Source organism: Sabethes cyaneus, chromosome 2 (assembly GCF_943734655.1).
Source record: "Sabethes cyaneus chromosome 2, idSabCyanKW18_F2, whole genome shotgun sequence".
Lineage (NCBI taxonomy): Eukaryota > Metazoa > Arthropoda > Insecta > Diptera > Culicidae > Sabethes > Sabethes cyaneus.
In genome coordinates, this window is record NC_071354.1 from 220,724,625 (window position 1) to 220,748,994 (window position 24,370).

Below are 24,370 nucleotides of genomic sequence, written 5' to 3' on the forward strand. Positions count from 1 at the left end.
GCAAACATTGCACGAACACGATCTTCGGACAAACTGACGCGAATGATTAGAGCTATCGTAGGATCGAGTGATGTGTTTCATGCGCATCTAGGGGGCACTTTCGAGTACCTTCGGGAAGAGGCAAGGGTTGAGACAAGGTGACGGCTTATCCTGCACACTATTCAACATCATTGTTGAGGGGGTGATCCGACAAGCGAGCATCGAAACGAGAGAAGATTCTCACCAAGGGTGGCCAATGACTTTGATGACGGCAAACCAGGCTTGTCATTTCCTCACTCTTTGTTTGTACTTAACTATTTTTTCACAATCATTGAGGTCAGGTACATTCATAAAAAAGTTATGGTGGCATGTCTGGAGTCATATTTGGTTACAAAAATTTAATGAATTCGGCAAAATTTTGAAATTTCGTGTAAATAAACAGTATATACTGTATAGATGGGAAACTTTATGACGAACAACTTTGCCGAAGAAAGTAAGGACGTATGTTCAAATCTCGCTGAGATATTTACGATTTTATGAAGGCAGAACTAACCACATTTCTGTAATTTTCAAATTTTAGTAGTTTTATGTGAAAGACAAAAAACTTGAACTTTTTATTCTAAACGTTACCCGTTTTTGATAAGAGGAAATATGAACCTTCCACAGAATTTGGCAGTAATGCGGTAAGTCAACGAGCTCCCACGTTCCACGATTCCAGCTCGTCCAACAGTCCTGCTTTCCAATTTTGTCTATTTTTACAGGCTGTTGCTTGCTGAATAGTATTCGGTTCAACAACATCAACATCAACATCAGTACTCAGAACTCCAACAGCATATGATTCCTCGATGAATCTGCGTGGTGTTATTCCTTTTGTCGACCGTCTCGCCGTGCTATTTCATCTACAGGAAACCCACGAAACGTATCGTTTCCTTCAGCAGCACTATCGTAAAATAGTAAGTAATCTGTTCCTGGATTGCACCTTCAGGCTCTTCGTCTGCCTCAGCGGAATCCGAATCATTCCCATAATGAAGCAGGCGATTTCAAGAAACGTTACGCCTCGACAGAGCCGTCGATGACGTCAAATATGTCTCGCCCACCAAGTTCCTGAAGAAGGTCCTCCTGTGGCTGGCAATCAGAAAGAACGAAATGTCCAAGTCGCTGCTCTATCCGGGAAGTTATACAGTATGAACCTACCGAAAGTTACCGCTAAGGGTGCGACCAACTGCCGTAAGCCCGTAGGATTTGGAGAAAATTTAATCCATTGGATTATCTTTTTTGGAGCCCATAGTAAGCACGACTTCCGCTGATAATACGCCTCCGAATCTCACGGCTGGTATCATTGTCCGCCGTTACCAGTGAGCCAAGGTAGACAAATTCATCGACTACCTCAAACTCATCGCCGTCGATCAATATACTACTGCCCAAGTGGTGTCGTTCGGCCTCGGTTCCGCTGGTCAGCATGTACTTTGTTTTAGACGTATTTACCTTTAACCCAATCTTTTCTGCTTTGCGCTTTAGTCTGGTGTACTGTTCAGTCACCGCCACAGATGTTCTGCCGATGATATCCATGTCATAGGCAAAGCAGACGACTTGACTTGATTTGTTGAATATCGTGCCCCGCGTGTTGATATCCGCTCGGTTCATAACACCTTGTAGCGCTATGTTGAACAGCAGGCATGAAAGACCATCACCTTGACGAAGCCCTCTGTGTGATTCGAATGAACTTGACAATCCACCCGAAATCCGAACACAGCACTGTGTACCTTCTATCGTAGATTTAATCAGTTCAATGAGCTTCCTGGGGAAGCTGTTCTCGTCCATGATTTTCCATAGCTTTTTCCGGTTGATGGTATCATATGCGGCTTTGAAGTCAACGAACAAATGATGCGTGGGAACTCTGTATTGACGGTCCTCTTCGAGGATCTACCGCAGTGTAAATATTTGATCCGTTGTAGACTGACCTTCGACGAAGTCGGCTTGATAAGTTCCCACAAATCTGTTCGCAATTGGTGATAGTCGGCGGAAAATGATTTGGGACAGCACTTTATAGGCGGCATTGAGAACGATGATCGCTCGATAGTTCTCACAGTCCAACTTGTCGCCCTTTTTATAGATCTGGCAGATAACCCCACCTTTCCACTTCTCCGGTAGCTGTTCCGTATCCCAAATCTTAACAATTAGTCGGTGTATACAAACGGCCAGCTTTTCTGGTCCCATTTTAATAAGCTCCGCTCCGATGCCATCTTTTCCAGCCGACTTGCTGTTCTTTAGCTGCATGATGGCCTCCTTAACTTCGCCTATCGTTGGGGCTGGCACCTCTTCCCCGTTTGTTGCACCGTCGAAATCGCTTTCCCCGCTGCCATGGTTCTCCGCCTGGGCGCCATTCAGGTGTTCGTCGAAGTGCTGCTTCCACCTATCGCGGTCACCTCACGATCGGCCGTCAGAATACTGCCAGTCTTATCCCGACACATTTCGGCTCGCGGCACAAAGCCTTTGCGGGATCCCTTCAGTTTCTGGTAGAACTTTCGCGTTTCCTGAGAACGATTCAGCCGCTCCAGCTCTACATATTCCTGCTCTTCCAGGTAGCGCTTTTTCTCCTGAAAGATTTGGTTCCGCTGCATCTTCTGTTTGTGTCTTTCCACGTTCTGACGTGTGGCACTGCGCATCTTGGCCGCCCGGCGCAGCGTTCTCCTCATCCATCACCCTCCTACATTCATCGTCAAACCAATCGTTCCGCTGATTCTGGGCCACATGCCCGATGGAGCTCTCCGCTACACTTTTGGTGGCTGTTTTGATAGTGTTCCAACAGTCCTCGAGAGGGGTTTCGTCCAGTTCGTCCTCTTCCGGTAGCGCAGCTTCGAGTGAATGCGCGTAGTTTGCGGCAACGTCTGGCTGCTTCAGCCTCGCGAGATCTAACGGAGGCTGGCGTCCGTACCGACTGTTGTTCACAACGGAGTGTTTTGGGCGCATCTTAACCATCACTAGGTAGTGGTCCAAGTCTACGTTAGCGCTTCGATAGGATCTGACGTCGATAATATCTGAGAAGTGCCGACTGTCGATCAAAACGTGGTCGATCTGTGATTCAGTCTGATTTGGTGATCTCCAGGTGTACTTATGGTGGATTCTGTGCTGGAAAAAGGTACTACGTACGGCCATGTTCTTGGAGGCGGAAAAGTCGACAAGTCTTAGGCCCATTTCATTGGTCCATCAGTGTGCACTGAACCTTCCAATCACTGGTTTGTATTCCTTCTCCTGACCGACCTGAGCATTGAAATCCCCGGTGACGATCTTGATATCATGTTTTGGGCAGCGATCGTATTCACTCTCCAACGTAGCGCGTAGAATTCATCCTTGTCGTCATCGGTACTTCTGAGGTGAGAGCTGTCCACGTTTATGATGCTTATATTGAAGAATCGGCTCTTGATTTTCAACCTGCGCATTCGATTGGCCACCACCCAATCACCCGTTTCCGCATCTTGCCCATCACTATGAAAGCTGTACCCAGCTCGTGTGTATTGCCGCAGCTCTGGTAGATGGTATGTCCATCTCTGAACGTACGTACCGTTGAGCTCTTCCAGCACACTTCCTGCAGCGCTACGACGTCGAACTTGCGGCTCTTCAATACGTCGGAGAGCACTCGCACTCGAGTGCTCCCTTGGAAGTTGAGAGATCGGTAGTTCCACGTCCCGAGTTTCCAATCCATAGTCTTTTTTCGTCGCGTGGATTACGATTGTTCCAGTAAGAATTTCCTTGTTCTTCGTTCCGTGCTTTAGTATTTTTCGTGCTGACGGCTTGCAAAGCCTGCTACACAAACCCCCTGTTTCGCCGGAGGGCCAACGAAGCTCGAAAGAGCCCTCCTTTCCTGTCGGCAAACGACCTTGGCTTCCACCGGGGTTGGTTACCCGATCTCCACCAAAGTTGCTCGTATCCCGGCTGGTACCACGAGGAGGTAGGAACAGGAGTAGCTGAATAACCGGCTATGAACCACTGTAGGGTCTATTTTATGTCTACACGTGCACAAGGCACCGACGGTACGAAATATTCAGCCGTTTACCAGCCAGTGTGCCCAACAAACACTAATTTATCATCCTTGTAATTCAGTTTTCGGCGTTTCTCTTTGGATACTTGTACGTACGCTTTGGACCCAAAAATCCTTAGATGACGATGGCTTTTTACCATGTCAGATCTTAAACGGTGTGTCTGTAATCTGTAACGGAAGATGACGGCAAACAATTCTGCTAATAATTTGCTGTGCAAGTCGCCTCGCCCCAGTACTTCTCCAACCTTGATTCCGAAAGCATATACCACAGCATTTCCACAAAATAGAGATTTTTCCGCTCAACACCGTTTTGTTGGGGCGAATGGCTGTTTGCTGGTGCACTATACCATTTTCCACAAAATACTTCTGTAAAGAGTTACTCAAAAACTCACCATCGCCGTCAGAACGAAATTTCTTGGGAAAGTTCCCAAACTGGTTCACCGCAATATTCTCAAATTCGAGCCTCTGCATCCAATTTTTGTTCAGATTTGCTGTTAGACACCTTTGGAAAGGAATCTCGACTCATCTTTGCTTTACTGGATGAACCACATACCGACCACACGTCACATGGATTTACTTTCAACCCCAGGTTAGCACGAACTATTTTGTCAACTTCTTGCATATCCCGCTGGCCAAAACGCCGATCCCACAGATGATTGCACATACCATCATGTCTTGGATTTGCCAAAAGTGCTTTCTCCGACGCGTGATTTAAGTGGTATAAGCCTACTTTTCGCTGTCCAACCACTAACGATTCTTCTCCTTTCAGAATGTGACATTTATTTTGCTCAAATAAGACGCGAAATCCCAAATCCGTGATTCTACTCACCGACAGCAAGTTAGCAGCAAGCGACGGAACGTGCAAAACATTATCAAACATAACGTTTATTTTTGCATCAGCTTAATTGGACGAGATTATGTTACTCGAGTCGGTTCCCGATGATTCGATAGATTTCACATTTGCCAAACAAAAAACAGTCGCTTTGGGCGTTTCAACGACACCATGCAACAAGGGTATGAAATGGGGAAGGCAAATGAGGAGCGTCCAATATAGCTCTAGCTATCCCAAGCCCCTACCTAGCGCCTCCACGTGGCCATACCCGGTAATGCTCTATTGAGTAGCCAAGCTAGGAGGTGCGATACTGTGTGGTTCCCGGCTGCCTGATCTCATAATCGAGGTTTTGGGCAGACGGTGGAGCCACACGATCTGGTAAGCATATAATATAAGTTATTTTAATTATTTTTTTCGTTTTAGCTTATGAAGCATTTACTGCTTTATAGTGAAAACTTTGGCCAATACGAGTGTTAATACTGCACATGGATATTGGATACCAGAAGAAAAATTAAATTAATTATTAGAAGCATTTATGGAAACTAAAAGGACGCAACTCTATTCTATTCGAAGGACTGCTGGTGAGATTGTTCTATTTTTACCCATATATGCCACATTTCATAAATAAACTAGAATCGGGAAGAGGGAGGGACCATCAGAGCACTTGTTTGAAGCGGTGGGCCTAGGGAGAGTGAAACAGTCAACTTTCTAGGGTTAATCTTGGCCCGATTAACAACACATCGTGGATAATGAGCGGGCTCTTCTCCCCACCTGCTGGAGTCATTCTGCATTAAGACGGTTTATTCAACGATTGACTCAGGTGACTTAGCCCTTGGAAGGAGATTCTCTAAATCCCTGGTACGTGTAAGTGATGTTGCTTATCGACCAATTCCCTTTTGGCCCTTCATACAAGAGTTGGGAAGCATGACCAATCGTTGAATATGTTCAACTCTTTTTGACATGATAGGCTCATTGCTATGAACGGATGTTCTGCTAAGGCAGGTGGTAGTACCATATATTCATATTCATATTCAACGACACCATGCAACAATGACGCTTCACTCGTCATATGAGCAGAGGCACCTGAATCTAAACAGAAAAAATCAAACCGTTTAACGCTACCTGCAGCCAAGCACACTTTAAATGCGGAACTAGAGTCGATGGCAACATTCGCCTTCTCATTATCGGGCTTCTTCTGTTCACGCTTATCCTGGGCAAATTTCCGGCAATCCCTCAGAAAATGACCGTCCTTTTTGCCGTATTTTTCTTCGCACTACGGTTGCCTACACTGTTTGGTTTAACCACAGTCATTATCAGTGTCTTTTCATCACTATGAAATTCACTTTCGACACGACATCGACCCTCATCGAGCAGCTTACTCTTCATGAAGTCTACAGTTAAATCTGCGTCTGGTCGACTTTCCAGCGCTACGATCAACCCATCGTAGGATTTTGGAAGACTCACAACATGAATGCCACGAACCAGTTGTCCATCACTTCCCCACCTAATGCTGTTAATCGAAGTCGCAGCCATATCATTCATGCCCCGATATAAGTAATCAACAGTTTCACTACGTGGATTATATTGGACAGAGGTGCGCGCTCGTGGTAATCGTTCAGCGCGTCCCATGAATAACATGAATGAGCTGCGTGTCCTTCAAATCCAACCCGATCAACGTTTGAGCTTTCTCATCATTTGAGACTCAGGTTATTGCATCAGCATTTTCGGGTTACGGATCCACGACAACTTTCAGCAGCTTTTCCTTAGTTAGTTTCTATCGCTCAGTTTTTCAATCGTGGTTTTTGTTTCCGTCATTTTGTTTTTCACAAGCACTCGTTTCTGCTGATGCGACACGAACGATTAATTGTTTTAATTATTGTCTGTAAGATTGTAATTATTGTCAATTAATTATTGTCTGTAAGATAAAACTCAAGCCTTTTCAAGCAAAAAACTGTGCCCATAACCTCTTGGATTGGAGGTTGCAGTGAAATTAAAGGTTGAACTTAACAAAATGAACAAGTTGATTGAAAACGATGTTATCTCTACGAGATCACTTTTACTTATAACAAATGCTGCTACTTCACTCATTCAGCTAATACTGCTCGCAGGGGGTCCTTCATAAACAAGTTGTGTATAGGTAGCAAGGTCGTTGTTATTCCAACACAACCAATCTATCTGCAAGCTTCTTCGGTCCCGCCGGGATCAGACGACCCATCCGTCTACCCCAGATACCCAGGGATACTTCATGGATCCATGGGATCTTTCATGTTGCCACTAAATCGCACTCTGGTCTCGTTCAGCATTCTGGGATGTGGAGCATCGGAAACGATAGGTATATCCGTTTTGCACAATTTTGTTCACGAAAATCCGAAATTACCTCATTGACATATTACATCAACGAACAGCTTTCAAGGTTTGTCTTCACTAGCTTCCGCAAAAGTCCTCCTCGCTTATTCAATTCATCAAAAGAGATTGTCCCACCCTCGTCTCGCCAATGTTGCTTTTGTAGCATACCTTACCTTCTTGAATTTGACAGCCTTTCAGAGGTCTTCGAGTTCGAAGTATGTCTTGACGGCAAGTTGAAAAACCGCGAGCTTCCGAAATTTGTAGTGATTTCGAATCCGCAGCGAAAACGGGCCCATAATTTATGGTAAATACTCCAGTAAACACAACTTGGTTGTGTAACGTTTGACAACAGAACAAAATAACAATTTTATTGCACTTATCAAATCATAGCTTGCTAAAAGTAGTTCATACTAATTCATGACCTACTACTCTAATAATTTTAATTCTGAAAATGTGTCATGCGAGGAGGAAATCTACACTTTGAATCCAATTAACTGAAGTTTCAATCATGGTATAAAATTCCACATTGACATCCGGTATTTTCTTTCATTTACAAACAAAACTTGCATGTTTGGTGTTTAATCGCTATTGTTTAAACCCAAATCGGTCAGCTTAAAACTTTATTCAGTAAAATACATACTCCACAACTTTAGATTTTTGCCAAATTATTATTCATCGGTTTTCATCATGCGGTGCAATTTTCAATGATAGTAGATACGAACTACCTCCTTCGCTTCTTAATCAACGTAAACGCATTAAAATCAAACTGAGATGGGAAAACAATCGCCTACACATCAAAATCTATAAAATCAAACCTATTTTGGGTTTCTCTGTTTGTTTGTGTTTTTCTCTCTCTTATTATTTTTATTGCTACTTTCAATTTGTGAATAGAAATTTAAGATCAATAAATTAAAACTATTCATTGTGTATACATTAAACCTATCAAATCCGTAACTAATAATAAGAAAAACAAATTCAGCTCTCTGCTCTACTCTTGATTTACTCTTGTATTGCCTGATTAAAACTACAAAGAACGACAATGTGCATAAATAGACTTTTTCATGGAACCAAAATGGAGGACGTTTAAAGTTAAAACCAAGTAATCTACACACTTTTGGCGCTCACGCACGCCCATAATCGACTACTAAATTAGATACCTACTATCAGAGTGGCGTGAAAGGACAAAGCCACACCAGGATAGCGTGTTGTTGTGTTTCGTATTTCTAATTCCTGCACAGCGCTTTAAAAAAAATTCTCTCAAGAAATTATATGAAACCGTAAGTAGGTACGTACTGCTCGAATGCGTTCGTATCGTGGTGTACACCAGGTCGTCTGGTTCACCTCAATTAAATGTTTAGTTTTAGACTTTTTTTGTTTCACAGTTAAAAAGACCAAATAATGTAAAATATTAAATTATGTTTTCCTCACTTTTCTCATTCGGTACATTCTCGGCATTTGATTAAAGTTCCTTTCTTATCATTTTCTTTTGTTTGACCAATTTATCATTTATCTTGAATTTACTCCCCAGATCGGAGAGTATGGTACGCTTGTTCTGAAGTGTTTCCTTATTAGTTTACCTAATGCCATGACTGTCATATTATTGAACTACGGTTGTATGCAACTACGACGGTGTGTTACGGCTCTGGTAATGAGAAATGGAACCGCATAATTGAGCGCGGATGAGCATCGTAATGCTTGTTTTTTGTTTAACTCGAATGAAGCGTCACCGATTCATCATCATAATCATCATCTATTTTTGAGTCCTTGGCTTGGCGATGACTTCTATACTGATTGCATGTTACCAAGCCATGATAATATAACGTTTTGAACTCGGTTAGGATATTTAAACCGATTCTCGATAAGCCGTCAAATTTACGGCGGCTCTGTTCCTCCCGCTGCTGCGCGCACGCACAGTTGTTTATTTGATTCGATTTTAATAATTACCTTCTTTAAATTATTATATTTAATATATAGTAGCTTATGCTGCGTGTGAATTCCGCATCTACTTCATTTGTTGGTTGTTTTTAATTACAATATTATCTGCCTTCATAGTAGCGTTGGGTTACTTTACTAAATTTAGTGTTAATATTGTTGAACCGAATATAATGCTTAACATGATCGCTTTAAGGTAAGGGCGGGTAGGTGCTGTAACATCTGCAAGCAGAAGAAATAACAGTAAGGAGGTATGTGATTAGATGAGCACACTTTCTAAGCCCCTGTTTACAAGGAACGTGCACTGATAAGAGATAGCCACTCTATCGGACCAGTAATCGAAAGTAACGATTCATTGTTTGTGCCATTTAATATGTGTCACAGCAGTGACGTGACTCACCTAATATTATGTGATATTCCAGGATGAGTTGGATATAAGATCATTGTTCGCGCCGCCGGACGAAGATGACGACGAGGAGGATGTCGATGAAGCAGTGGAGCTGGTGGATGCAATCGATGCACTGTCCCCGTTGTTACTGCTGGCAGCCCAGGCCAGCTGCGGTTGCTTCGGTCCCCAAATCCGCACCGTACCATCATCGGAAGCGGACGCCAACAGGGACGGATAGACGGGATTCCAGCTGACGCAGTTCACTGTTCGCGTGTGCCCCACCAGCGTAGCCAACGGCTCTTCCTTGCGGATGTGCCAAATGTAGACTTTGTTGTCCTCGCTGCCGCTGGCGACGAAGCTCTCATTCACGCCGCCGAAACAAGAATAGATGGTATAGTTTCCTTGCGTCACACCCTGGAAGCGTCGAACGAGGCATTTGTCTTGCAAATCCCACAGGTGAAGTCCTTGAGAAGAAATGTTCAGCAGTGCCAATCGGTCGGCCGAATTGACCGAAAACGTCATGATTGGACACTGCTCCTGAACTATGTTGTAGTCACTACGCGGATTGTCAAAGGTATAACCCCGTATTCGGTAGTGTGTATCGGCAGCGAGAATAGTTTTGTTATCTGCTCGGAAGGCAAGACCATTGACACGGACGCCCTCCCAATTGTCGTGGACCGTTCCGTCCAGGTCAACAAGATAAAACTGACCACGCGTTCCTCCGGTAACGAACCGTGTACCGTCCTTGTTGAATGCGGCACATGTCAGACTGTCGTCCGTAGAATGCGACACTTTCGTCACCAATTTTTCATGCTCGACATCCCAAATCCATAGATCTGGACAATCCTCCGGTCCGCAGACGATGAAATGTTTCGAGTCCGGACTCCAGGCGATAAACGACACCCCGTAGGTATGACCATCGAACGTTCGTTTGTTCTTCAGAACCAACTTGACGGGATCGACTTCCCAGACAATGACGGTGTTGTCTTTGGAGCCCGTAGCTAACCGTAAACCATTCGGTGAAAACTTACAAAACCAGACCTCATCAGAATGGTCGTTTAGTACGTGCAAAGCTTGCATAGGAAAACCTTCCGATGAACAATTGTGGTCAACCAAAAGTGAGACGTTTTCGATATTCGTACTCCAGGCCATATCGTGACATTGGCAGCGTTCCGTTTGCATCTCCACCGATTGTGCGAGCAGCGAGCGTAATCGTCTGGGAGGCAGCATAACCGTAGCCGGCAGATACGACTGCAAGCGATCCATCAGTCGGGTACGTGACTTGACACCTTTACCTTCCCAGTTGGACCGCTGGTACAGTTGCTGATTGTTGGTGCACATCATGTACGACGACAATTGATGGACTCGAGGGGTGTTGTGTTGCAGCGGCGTTAACTCGTTACGCAACACGTGCAGGGCATCTATGGGACGGCCTTCCTCCAGAAACTCCAAATATTTTTGTTCTAGTAGAAGAAATTTCATTTCGTTTATACTGGTGCGTTCGGTTTTGGGATCAACCATGGACTGCAACTCAGCGAGATCGTGATCGGCTTTGGTCCAGTCACCGGAGATTACATGTTGACGGAATTTGCTGGCAGAGGGATGCTCGAGGCTGCTACCGGATTCTTTCATCAGCGTTTCGGCGCTTCTGTCCAATCCAATATTTTTCAAATGTTGGCCAATCAAACGTACGATTTCCTGGTTGGTCTTGTCTAGTTTGATGATGGCACGAGGTGTTCCCGAGCATTCTCCATTGGTGGCCTCAGTAGTGCCATTACTGCTAGTCTCACCCTGTTGCTGCTGCTGATCGTTGTTGCTGTTGGTGACGGTACTATTATGACCATTCACATCGCACGAGGTCGAAGCCATCAGGGAGGTTGAAGACAAAGTCCCGTTAAGATTATTGCTATCGTTCAACATCCTTCGTCGCTTGCCGTGAGGACTGGTCAAGGGACAACCTTCTTTATCCTCGAGTCCCTCTCCCTTATCACCTTCTGCTGACCGACGCTTATCAGCTTCCGCCTCCGGTGACTGTCTTTTGCGTCTTTGGGATTTTCTGCGCTGCTGGTGCTGCTTGTCTTGATCCTCTTTCTGCTGCTGCTGCTGTTGCTGGTGGCGTTGCCGTCGACTCAGCTTGTCCACTTTCTGCTCCACGGCCGATCCGGCTTTGCTGCCCCCGACAGGACGATGAAGTCTGTCTAGTGACGCAGACGACGATGGCGAAGATGACGACGACGAGGACGACGATGAAGAAGACGTTGAGTGACGGACACGCTGGTGCTGCTGTTGATGATGATGGTGATGATGGTGGCGGTTTTGTTGCTGATGGTGTAGCCGATCGTTTTGGGAGCGATTCGGGTGGCTCTGTTGGCTATGCTGTTGGTCACTCGTGCTGCTCGTGCTCGGTAGCGTAGCTCGTCGTTCATTGAGGTCTTCTTCTGAGGACGAGGACGACCTTGCAGAAGAGCCGTGCTTCTCCCGAACGTAAGCAATTTTGAGTTTGTTTTAACATTCAAGCTGCGCAGCCACGGGGAAGAAAAGAGAACGAGAATAGATTAATATTGCAACATGGTAGCTTATTTCTTTAGTTATTGTATAAGGCCAGCAAGTTTAGCATGACTCATTTTGCCTAACGGATGGCACAAATAGGTTCGATTTAGCTTAATGCAGTTAAGATTCAATTTGATTGTTTCACCACTTCAAATTTAAGTGGTCTATCAGAACAGTCAGTTCACAGTCATCTAAATGATAAAGAGAATAAATAAATAATGAAGGTATGGCCTAAAAACTAATAACCGGTCATGCGCCGTCCTAAAAGAATCGATTTCTCTAAACAGCACTCAGGAACGAAAACAAAATAAAGTTTTGCGATAGGAAATTTTTATCACTAAAACATAAGGAATTGGCGAACAAGAATTTTCTTAAATATCCATGATTTAAACATAGTTTTTCTTTGGAGTTCACCACCAATTTTGCCCAATTGGTGATTTTCAACGACTCGAGTCGAATTTCAACTATCATAGAAGGTCCAAATTGTATTTGGCCGAAACACGACCTCCTGTCGGCAGCCCTCCCTTTCCCAGGAACAACCATTATTTAAATGCATGCATTTTCCTAGATTTAATAATGACTAGTAGGGGTTATCCCTTAGTTGGATTCGAACGAGCGGCAGCGAGTAAGGACCGCATACACACAACTTTTGAGCAGACCGAAGCAAGTGAATTTGGAGTTTTGGCTATTAAATTAGATCTATTATGCCATTTATTATTTCGACAATTTGTATTTCGGCCAATCTTGATTCAGTCATTCGTAGGTAATCCGGTTGAATCAGACGACTTTCTTGCATTTCTTCCATCGTAGAGACGATACTGTCGGAATAACACAAGGTTCTACAGAACGTACAAGATTCTGCACTCAACGTCCACGAGTTTTAACAATGCCTGGTGAATGAAGAAATTGTGTTGTTAACAGATTCTGCAAGAAAAGGTCGTATCTATGAGCGTAAAAGATTTGTAACGGACATTCAATGGAGTTCTGTTACAGATGAGTCACGCGATCAAAGAGCTTGCGATCGAAAGAACTTGCGTTGGGGAGGATGTAGAGACCATCACTAAAAAGGAAATGCGGCAGGATCCAAACGGTTTTAGCTTGACGGCAGTTGATACAAAGGGGCGCAACAGTATACAGCGTTAGGAGGCTAGTGTAGATGTGCTATCAAGCCATCCCACAGCAGATCACTTAGGAAAGTAAATCCCCAGTTTTTGACACTTCATCACCATTCGACACTCTGACCATCCGGAATAAGTCCAAACGCTGGTGAAACTATGCTTCCGACTCGACGACGTCGACTTGCGTTGAACAGATTTACAGAAAAATTATTCCGTTGTAACGTTGAAGTTCTTCAAGTTCTAGATCACAATGTCTCGATTACCTGGAAAATCAGGGAAAACCTGGAAATGCCAGTGAAATTCGTTTCAATCTAGAAAAGTCAGGGAATATCATTTGAAGTCAGGGATTTTTGGCATGAGAAGAAAACATCGGAAAAGTTAGGGGCTCACAATCTAATCGATCATTATCAATATCTTTTGACTTCTTCGATATTAATCGGATATTTAGACCAAAAGTTGGGTACAGAAATTTACTTATTTTGTACGGGGAAAGTGACATAAAAAGTCTATACCACGCTGGTGGATGTTGACACGCAAAGCGCATACTTTGTTGGAAACTCCACTGCGGCCAATTCAGCAAAATTGTTGAAACACTCTTCGATGCTTCGAGAACAAATATTCATTGATATTTAGAGAAAAAACCGGTATTTAAAACAAGCAAATTTTGTCTCTAGATAATTTCGCCTTCCGGACCAAAAACAGTCTGTAACTGGAACGAGGACTAATCAAACTGAACCAAGAACAGCTTTTCAAGTTTTGCTGCGATATTCAACCGGTATTGAACGAGTCAGAACCCGGACTTTTTATTCTTCTGTCGATTACTAGTGAAAACCTACGCTTAATGCGTATTCCAGTGAAAGACCATCTCAGCCTCAAAATTCTAATTAAGTCTAACAAATGAGTCATATCTTTGAAATTCGACTGCGAGCAGAGTTGATAGAGTCGCAAACCCGAAGTTTTCCTGAATATCAAAAAATACAACGATGCTGCGTTTCTCAATTCATCGTTGAGCGATCATTTGGCATCAAAAATATTTAAATACCAGAGGAATAATTATTTCCTAAAATTTTGATAACAAATCGAAATAACTGCTCAGACAAATCGGGCTTTGTGTCTAAAAATTTCTTCAAATTATGTTCTAAATCTAAAGACCAACCTTTACACTTATTGTTTTGCATAGTTAAATGTTTGAAGCGGATTTATACCCATTTTTTACATGTGATCAAACAGACAAAACGGCTCTTGCGCCAACTACCTTTTGGTGAATGGATAAACCAGCAGACTATTTTTATTTTTCCGAAAGGACATTTTGCAATTTTTATTTAGCTCAATTCTTTAATTTCGATGTGCACATACAAATTTTGCATAAAAAAATGAATTTGAATTGAAAAGGAAAAACGTTTGTATGATGAACACTTTAAGCACTTTTCGAAATACACCTGGGATAACCTGGAAAAGTCAGGGAATTTTATTTTCACTGGATAATCGACACCGATCAGCGTTCGTCATCCTAACTCAGATGTAGAGTTGCAGTTCATCGACGCTAATCTAACTCGAACAGTACTTCAATACCTTCGGTAGATCATTGATATGACAGCAGAATAATGAAGGGCTGAGTACCGAGCCTTGAGGAACACCGGACAGTGCCTCCACAATACGGGAACGGCAATCCCTACAAAGCACGGTCTGTAGTCTGTGCTCTTCTACATAGATACGATCCCATTGGGCTTACGGCAGCAAAAAAAATTGAACTGAGTATTCAGCTTGGTTAGCAGTTTCTTTCTTATCAACAAAGGTTGCTAAATCATTATATACTCGTTGAACGGTCATTTTGATGCTCTGTACTCTACGGAAACCAGCCTGAAAATCCGTCAGCAAAGCGTTACCTTCTATGTAGTATATCATTTGCTGTTTGAGGCTTATCAAACCTTCGACAACCCTTATAGCTCGCAGATTTAAGATGTAGTTCAAGTGCACCTTTTTCCCTTGCAGTATAACTTTTGCGTGTTTCTAGGAGTCAGGGAATGTGGAATGTTCAATAAACACATTAAATAAATATGAAGTATTCTGCACAAATAACGGCAGGATATTCTACACGAAGTTAATTGACAAATCGTCCATCCCGACGGCGTTAGACTTAAAATCCCAGATTACGACTTCCCAGTAATGCAGTTCTTAAAAAAAAAACTGTGCAACGAGGCTAGTGCTGAACTCCCAGCTGTTGGTCATCGGTAGGTACTTCGTAATATTATCTAAGAATGTACAATTCACATCATCTGGGTCGAACTCACATGACCATATTATTTAGCCTTGCCGATTCCAGAACTATTCACCCTTCACTCTTCACTTGCATAGTGTAGAGCTCTGCTGCAGAAAACAATTCAGGCACTTTCTGTGTAATTTTCGTGTACGCGATTCCTCAGCGCCTTCTACCGTTGCCGCTACAAGTTCTTCAAAGGTGTTGTACCTTCAACCAGTTCTATGCCAAAGCATACTCGAGCAGGGACTAACATATACTATCAGTAACCCACGTTTCCAAGTAGCCCAGAAATGGTTCCAGGGGACATCCAGATATTTGGTGCCGTTTTATAAGCGATCAACGTTTGGATTGCGTAGATTCAACTTCTTGTCATACAATATTTGACATAAGGCCCTTCCCTAGGACCCTATTTCAATTTTAGTGTCAAATTCAACTTCAAGTTTAATTTGAAGTCCAATTTAGCCTGAATTTAGGTTTACATTCCAATCAAATTGAAGTACAAGTCATCCTAAATGCGATTGTTAATTCCTATCGAATGTCAAGTCTAATTTAATTATGATTTTAGGTACAATAAACGGAACTTATCCAGTTCAATTTGAAGGAAGGCTTCAAAGTCCAAATTAGTTCAAACTTAAATCTAATTTCAACTGCAATTTTAGAATCAAGTTTAAGTTCAATTTCAGGTCCGATTTCCTATCCTATTTCAAAACCAGTTCCAAGTCTAATTGAATAGCAGTTTCAACTAAAATATCCAATTTTATTTTAAGCTCGATTTCATGTCTAATTTTAAGTAAATCGTTTTATTACGGGACCAACTTCAACTCCGTTTAAACGTGAGGCCGAATTACTCCAAATTTAAATTTTTATCACGGTAGTTTTTTACAATTAACGTAGGAAGCGGTAGAAGCAAGTAACGAAAGTGAAGGGGCAAGAGCGGAAAATTAGGTAAGGGAGGGTCACTGAAGCAACACTTAGGAAGTTGTGTACCGCTTCTAGATCGAACCAAGCTGTAATCGGAGCCTTACAAACGGATTCGAACCCACTGCCCCTTCTTCCCAGGCCCTGTAGATCAACGGTACTGATGATCCTTTGAACCATGGATGAAAGGAAGACTCTACAACCCGCTTATTAAACTTGCGGCATACTTTAAACTCCACCAACACTGGGGTTAAGTTATTTTTAGACACAAATTGTGCTTCTTCCTCCATCTATTGTAGTCAAACCGAATGAGAAGTTTAATCTAACTTGTTTACTAACCGGAACGACGAATCGAATTCAAGCCTGATTTAAGGATCAAGTCTATATCTACTTTCTAGTCCAATTTCAACTTTGATTTTAAGTCTAGTTATACCAGCCAGGGCCCGGCATCGTCGAAACAAATAAATGAAACTGGCTTTCTCTTACCTTCGCTTCATACATGAAGTGACTTGCTTCGTTTGTTGAACTGAACGTTTCAAGCAAGCTTCAGTTGAAGTTGGTGGCAGTTTCAATTGACGATAGCAGAAAGTTAGGCACGATTTGTCGACATTGACAAGATTACCTTTAATATGCGTTGCATTGTAGGAATTGTTACTCAAATTCAATTAATTTGCATTCATAGTTGCTGGTCTTCTTCTGAATATTTGATAGAAATATACTAATGAAAAGTTGAAACTGATCATCATGACGAAGTGAAACCCGTTTTGCTGACACTGACTGAAGCTAGTTTGAAACTGAAGCGGTGCTGCTTCTGTAGAAACCGAAGCTTCACTGCTTCATTTATGAGTGACGCTATGCAATTGAAGGTAACGTTGTAGGGCCCTGATACCAGCCCTATTCGGCCTGTATTTTTGTAACAGATTCACCCTCTTCCGATAAGTTGAATTGTCCCAGCCCAGCATGACTCATAAACAAATTTGATACATACGAAAACCTCTCTAAAGTAACGTTGATTCAAACAATTTGCAGTTGTTTGGGGATGGTGGATGGCTTTTGCACTCGGTTCAAAGAAAACATGCATAGATTTTTGTAAATAATTGCTGTCTGCCCGTTTTAAAGGAAAGAAAATTTTGTATGCAGTAGTGTTATTTCCGCATAATGAACTCCTGCTGGAACATAAAAAATTGTTTTACTAAGTAGGTACTTTCCAAAATATTTTATCCACCTAAATGGATGTACAGTTAAGAAATGGGCAATTCATCTCGCATTAAAAAAAAGTTGCAGATTTAATTCCTAAACTTGAAATAAAATAAACATCCTTATTCTGTATTTCGAAAGGATAAAAAAAAATTTAAAATTTTACAAAAACCTAATGCACAGATTTCTTAAACTATATTTTTGGGAAAATGTTACCAAAGTAAATGATAATATAAGAATATATATAAATAGAGTTATCTCAATATAAAACAAATATTTCTGTGGAATCGTGACATTTTCATAAATAACAATGAAAATTTAACAACATTGCATCAAGGTAAGCTTCGATTATCCAATTTTTAAAGTTTTATTTAGTTAATTAATTATTTTAGCAAAGGCTTTGATAAAATAAGGTATACCTGCATATGACAGCTCATTTGAAAAATTTGATACGCTTATAAAATTATTGGTTCAACTGTACATAACATAGCTGCGAACTTAACAAAAGAAGATTGAAATATTTGGTTTTATAAAATTATATAATTTTGGTATTATGTTTTACAACTGTGAAACTTTATAAAATTCGCACGAAAACTCGAAAACTAAGACAATAAAAAACCAGACTGCTTTGACTGCTGCGGATGATAAGCAAGCAGTGACCACAAAGAAAAGCATACACACAAATGCATGCAGTCACAGTCACCAGTTAGTTGAGTAGTCTATCCAAACTCCAACTCACTCCACGAATCACATCGCAATTGGAATTGATTTTATGCTCTGTAGAAAATGTTCTTTGTGCGACGTCACACGACTGAGACGAAACCTTCAAGCAGAGCCAAGGAAAAAGTGCAGTAGCATGAAAAACTCTACCCAGCAACTAATTAGAAAATGGCTGGTTAGTCAGTTTTCAAATTCGCTGCTTACTGCTTAGGCTACATTCAAACACAAAATCTACGCCAGTATCGTGAATTTTTTCTATTTAATCATACCTGAACTATTTTCTGCAAAAATTAAACAATTAATACACTTACCGCAGCAGCGAATTAGAAGTAATCCCAGTTCCTAGTCCCTCCCGTGGATGTGTTGGAAACAGAATTCGGATAGCGTAGCAGAAAGTGCTAGTGGCCAATCCGTCACTTCCTGCACTTTACGAAAGGCAGGAATCAAAACAACAAAATAATATTCATTGCAGCCATATGCAATATTTTTCTTGCTACTAATACTGTACCTTTATGGTCGCTGCTCTCACTTGCGTTGTTGCTCCTCCTATTCCTCTTCGCTACTGTGTATCAAACCAATCTGTTCAAAATACTACGATGATGGTGGCAGCAGAAGTAACAGCGATCGACTGCTAGAAAAATACACTCTACTACTCCACAGCTGATCCGTGATACTTTGTATGAAAAGGTGTTCGTGAGCGTTCCACTACATAAAGTCACGCACGACTACGCACATAACAGTATTATTAGTTTTTTTCTGTTGCTACGGTTCCTTCCTGGACTTTTCTCGGTCCAGTCACAAACACCACTCTTTTAATTGATTCCAATGCAATCTTCAATCAATAAGATAGTAGTTGTGTGTCGAAACGTCAAGAAACACCTGGCGAGAGTCCCAAGAACTAACCTGCTAAATCAGTCAAATTCTAGTAACACAAACTGCCTACTAGATGGCACTATTATGTCATACGTAGAGGAATCGTCACTAATACCACCTTATTTTTATGCTGTATTTTTATTCCCTTATTCGCTTATGCTACACAGGGGACTTTGTGTCTCTTCAGCAAAATTTTCTTGGATGTTTTTGTTTACGTTTTATTTTTTCATTCCCATTTTGTAGGTCTTTTTTTCGGGAAATCTTCTCCCACTCCCTTAGTAGGCAAAAAAATTTATTTAACCTTTCGTCTCGCGTAACTCTTCGAAACTATTTTTTTTCGTTAAACCAACATTTACCGGATCCAATTTAGCTTTAAATCTGTACTGATCAACGGATCGATAAATTTTCAACCAATCGGAATAACACTGTCTTTGCTTTGTCCGATTACACAAAGAAATTACGCACCGTCCTCTTTTTCTTCGAGTACCTTACGCAAAGCTAATTACTTCACTGGTTTTTTCTGTCCTGCAGAGAAAGTTTCTATCTCGATCCGTAAACCATTAATCACTCCAATTAGCCAGGAAATGCATTTATTTATTGCTGTTTAGAAAAATGGTCTAAGTACTACATTAAAACACTATACTTCAATACAGTTCAAGCAGCAGAAGAGCTACGCAGGGAATAATGACGACGAACGAATTGTGTCGATTCAATATCCATGGATGGAACATGGAAGAGGGAGCTTCGCTAATGATATTTTTGTATAAAAGTGTAAGTGATGCTGCAGGGATAAAGTCAAACACTAATACCTCTTTAACCAGAGCCAGAGAGTAACCAGAGCGTAGGCGATAGAGGCGACAAGTGGTTAATTCTCCCGTTTTGGTTCAGAAAATTTGCCTAAGCCAATTTGCTGAACAAAAATTGGATTACAGAACTACTTTTTGTCTCTACAGTCGCTGAACAGCGGTAACCAAAAGTTCATTTCACATTGTGGTTCAGAAACGTTACTGGTTTATAGTAAACTAATGGTAATTTGCTGAACCAAATCGGTAAAAGTGGCCCTTTGTCTTCTCTACAATTTACAGTAACTGTAAATTGTTTGTATTTTGGGCCGTAAACCGTACTCACAAATACCAGTAGAGCACTTCGCTTTGAATGGATTTTACACAGAAGGAGAGAGTGAGAGCATAAACATAAAACTCGTCCAAATCCAAGGTATTTGAAATTCATGTACAGTCAAAATTGTTTTGCTAAAATATATATAAATATACGAATTACTTTGCTTTGATGATACAGTTTGACTTGATAATTTTTACAGTAATTTTGACTACTGGAGTTGAGAAAATTAAATAATAATATAATAATTAATAAATTAATAATTATGTTCTAACTACAGATAAGGTTCGAATTTGCATCACCGACTGAATATATTTTCTATTATAACTTTATTTATTAATAATGCTAGAAAGAGCGTGTGAGTTGAGTAAATTAATTAAACATAATAATAAAAGTTAAGGGGAAAGGAGTCGTCATTAACTTTTCGAATTTCAGACGCACGAAACCAGAGTTTTGCTTTGAAAAATGTATTCACTGCATTTTTCTTGTCAACCTGAGCACAATGAATACATTTTCAGGGACAGAATTTTTGTTTCAGTTGAAAACTGCTCCCGAAATTCATAGAATCAATGCCGGCTCATTTCTCCTTAACTAAATCTTGTTATAATGATGAAACTTCATTCATATTACGGACATGAATTATTTTTGATTAAGCTTAATTTAACGTAATATTACAACTAATTCTACAAATTATTACGACTAGTTTTACAAATGCCCCATACAGCACTTTTTCAAATGCTGCTTGGCTGAGGTGCAGCAATCAAAAGAGCAAAATCGAGACAAAAAAAGTGACTTAGTCTTTGCTACATTGGCTGTGAGACCTACTGAGTGCCTAGAGCTCTCGAAAAGGTCATCTAACTTGCTCTGCACATCGTTTTGGCGTTAAGCGAGCAAGACAATTTTGTCGGCTAGATCGAGGTCATTTATCGCTGCTCCATCGTTATTCCAAAGCAATCCTCAATTTGGTCTACTGTCAATCGTTCCATAACGATGAGAAACAAAAGTGATGATAAAATGCAATCTTGTCTCACACCACCAGTAACCCTCATTAGGGTCGGACAAGCACCATTGTGCAACACCTTGCACGGGAACGCCTCGTACTGAGCCTCGATGAGACTAGCTTATCTGAAACTTTTCTACGCTTACAAGCGCTCCAGATGTTTTCGTGGTTAAGGTGGTCGAACACCTTTTTGAAGTCAACGAACACCAGCAGAAGAAAGCCTTGAAATTCTTTGATCTGCTCCAATACAATGCGGAGCGCTGTGATATGGTCTACACGTGATCGGTCAGCCCGGAATCCAGCTAGCTGCCGCCGGAGAGTAACGTCGATCCTCCTGGATCCGGTTAAGGAATACCTTACAAAATACTTCAAGAGTGATACCGAGAAACGCCAGGGAACGAACGGAGATTGGAGATGCCAGGCCAGTTCTCCTTTTTTTGGGACTTTGGCCAATATGCCCTACACACTTAAAAAACTCAGCAAAATTTGCCGAGATTTGGACAGCCGAGCGTTCGGTGAAAATTTCAGTTTTGCAAATCGACGTTTACGGATCTTTACTAACGTTTGGCATCATAAAAAATTTTACCGAACGCTCGGCTGTCCAAATCTCGGCAAAATTTTGCTGACTTCGGCACTTTTTTTTAAGTGTGTACATATATAGAGTTAACTTTTATCTACACGATTTTTGAAGAGAGCATAGTTTTATTTTTTGCATTTATGGCGCTATAGAGCTGCAATCAACTTTAAAAACGAAATGATCGTACCGTGGCCGTGCGGATTATCGGCTGTATTCGATAAATTGTGTCTTCAAATCGCAATCACTAAACTGGATAAGCTTGGAATCGAAATCCCATGGCTACGATGGTTTAATTCACATCTGTCCGATCTCCATCTAAAGCTTGTCCCGTAAAGTGCTTGTGATGTAAAGGTTTTGTCTTGAGATCTTTCACTCCTCATTATCTGGAATACAAGGCAGCCATCTCGGCTCTATGGTTTATCTCATCTACTTCAACGATGTTAATTTCCTGCTATATGCAAAAGTAGAGAACTCGTCCAATGCCGCGTGCTTTGCGCAATTGCTCTTTTCTGCGCGTACTGTAGCAGCTTTGAAATATGGTAACCGGCTTCGTACCTAACTCTAAACAAGTCAACAAGCTTTTAAAAAATTTCTTTGATTTAGAACGTAATATTTTTGGCTTGTTTTGTTTCCACCAATTTCCCTCTACCGTGAAAAATTTCATAACTTTTTCCAAATATTTTTCCTGGAATGCTGAAAAAATTTGCTTACATTTTCAAAGTTTTAAATTTTAAAGTTTTGTTATAAATTTTGAAAATACGCGATGTCCAAGAGAATCGAAAAATTTTCCTTGGGGTTTACTGGAAAAATAGCAGTTCCAAACATTCTCTGCGTTCATAAGTGCCAATGCACGGTCACAATGTCCATCATGGACAGTCCATGGAATTGTGAAACCTATTTTATACGATAATTTCATAATTATTATTATTATCCAAAACTATTTTGGAAAACGTTTATGGAAACAATGTTTATGCTCGTTCGAGCTTAACTGGTTTTGTGAGAGAAACGTAGTCACACACACAACCAAAGCCAATTGCCTCACCTGTGTTAGTATCTCATTGGGTCTAAAAAATAAACAGCTTTGCTATCCTACTGCATACTTCACCAACACACACTTGCTTACTATCGCCCGTTCTCTTGCCAAGTCAACTTCATTCAACATTCATAAGTGGAATCCAAAATTTGATCTCTACCATAAGCAGATATTACGCACACAGTACGGATAAACAAATCAGTGAAAGGAGCACTAGTTGAACAGGTTCAACACAGTGTATTCGAGCAGAGACCTAATATAGTTCAGTTGTCTGAATTGGATGCAAAGGCAGAATACTAGTGTGTAAAGACATTTCTGCAAAACATGCTTGCTATCAAAGCATTTACGTGGCATACGGTAGCGGGTTTGGTGTTTAGTTTTCTTGGGAGCCACCTAGTCGGCACACAGGAAAACAGCCAGGAAACACGGCCATGGTACGAAAAACTGCCAGCCGTCGCAATGGATTACAAGGTACACATCGACGCTGGCAAGGAAGATTGTTACTTTCAGTACGTGCAACCGGGTAGCACTTTCTATGTCAGTTTTCAGGTATGTCCAATTAAACTATAGACATAAAATAGGGTACCTCTAATTACAATCGACGTTGTAGGTCATCAGAGGAGGTGATGGAATGGCCGGATTTGCGGTTCGCAATCCTCGGGGGGAAATAGTGCATCCGTACCAATGGCAAGCATCCAGTGATTTTACCGACGGTTCTTCCATGGGAGGATATTATGCCGTTTGCATTGACAATCAGTTTGCCAAATTTGCCAGCAAGCTAGTCAATCTGTATCTCACCGTCATTCGGTACGATGAGTGGGAGAAGTATACTAAAGAGATTGAAGACTTGAATGTCAATATGAACAACTTTACGGTATGTATATTAGTATGATTAAAACCTATAATTTATTATAGGGTATAAATATTTTTTACCTTCACTGTATGTTCTAGTTATCTACAATCTTACTAATTTACGTTATCACCTTTTCTCGCCACAGAACACAATTTCCACGGTGGAACGAAATTTAAACGCCATGTTCCAGTATCAGGCCTACTCGCGAAATACTGAGGCACGGGACTACGCATTGATAATCGATAACAACTCGTATGTGCTGCAATGGTCCATCCTGCAGATTGTGGTCATAATTCTGACCACTTCGATTCAAGTTTACTTCGTACGGAAGTTGTTCGACATCAAAACAGGAACAAACACCAAGATGAGGATCTAACAGCAGCGACAGCTGGTACGGTGCTATTGCAATCATTCCCGGTGGACTGAGGAAACTTAGGAAATACTATGAACGGCAGCCTCCGTCTGTCTCGTGCCTCAATCAGTTGGATATTCTAGCGTGCAAACAAAACTTCAGAAACAGTTCGCATAATTCAGAAGTACTTCAGTATGCTAAGTATACTTTAAAAGAAAAAACAAATGTATTTTGTCGCGTCGTTTCATTTAAGCCCATTGTTTATTTAATAAAATAAATACGTTTTC

The 24,370-nt window shown here is 41.3% G+C and overlaps 2 protein-coding genes across 4 annotated transcripts; one reads left to right on the plus strand and one right to left on the minus strand.

The window, feature by feature from the left end:
- Positions 1–7,775: 7,775 nt before the first annotated feature.
- On the minus strand, positions 7,776–19,825 carry LOC128734176 (WD repeat-containing protein 26 homolog). Of its 3 annotated transcripts, none has more exons than XM_053828226.1 (5): positions 19,618–19,825; positions 18,788–18,910; positions 18,591–18,699; positions 9,529–12,033; positions 7,776–9,350 (listed from the first exon to the last, which is right to left on the minus strand). In XM_053828226.1, exon 4 carries the CDS (start codon positions 11,434–11,436, stop codon positions 9,535–9,537), a length of 1,902 nt encoding a protein of 633 aa, XP_053684201.1. In that variant the 5' UTR covers positions 11,437–12,033; positions 18,591–18,699; positions 18,788–18,910; positions 19,618–19,825; the 3' UTR covers positions 7,776–9,350; positions 9,529–9,534. The 3 variants fall into 3 exon arrangements, with proteins under 3 accessions (XP_053684201.1, XP_053684200.1, XP_053684199.1); XM_053828225.1 differs by having other exon boundaries at positions 18,788–19,426; XM_053828224.1 differs by having other exon boundaries at positions 18,591–18,704; positions 18,788–19,825.
- A 3,159-nt stretch (positions 19,826–22,984) lies between these two features.
- LOC128737015 (transmembrane emp24 domain-containing protein 5) lies at positions 22,985–24,370 on the plus strand. The gene is made up of 3 exons (XM_053831557.1): positions 22,985–23,427; positions 23,489–23,752; positions 23,877–24,370. Exons 1-3 carry the CDS (start codon positions 23,203–23,205, stop codon positions 24,105–24,107), a joined length of 720 nt encoding a protein of 239 aa, XP_053687532.1. The 5' UTR covers positions 22,985–23,202; the 3' UTR covers positions 24,108–24,370.

Excerpts from the sequence above, each read along its gene's own strand:
- LOC128734176 (XM_053828226.1), bottom strand. The coding sequence starts at position 11,436 with ATGTTGAACGATAGCAATAATCTTAACGGGACTTTGTCTTCAACCTCC.
- LOC128737015 (XM_053831557.1), top strand. The coding sequence starts at position 23,203 with ATGCTTGCTATCAAAGCATTTACGTGGCATACGGTAGCGGGTTTGGTG. Across the intron at positions 23,428-23,488 it reads CTTTCTATGTCAGTTTTCAG|GTCATCAGAGGAGGTGATGG; the intron begins GTATGTCCAATT and ends TCGACGTTGTAG. Across the intron at positions 23,753-23,876 it reads TCAATATGAACAACTTTACG|AACACAATTTCCACGGTGGA; the intron begins GTATGTATATTA and ends TTCTCGCCACAG.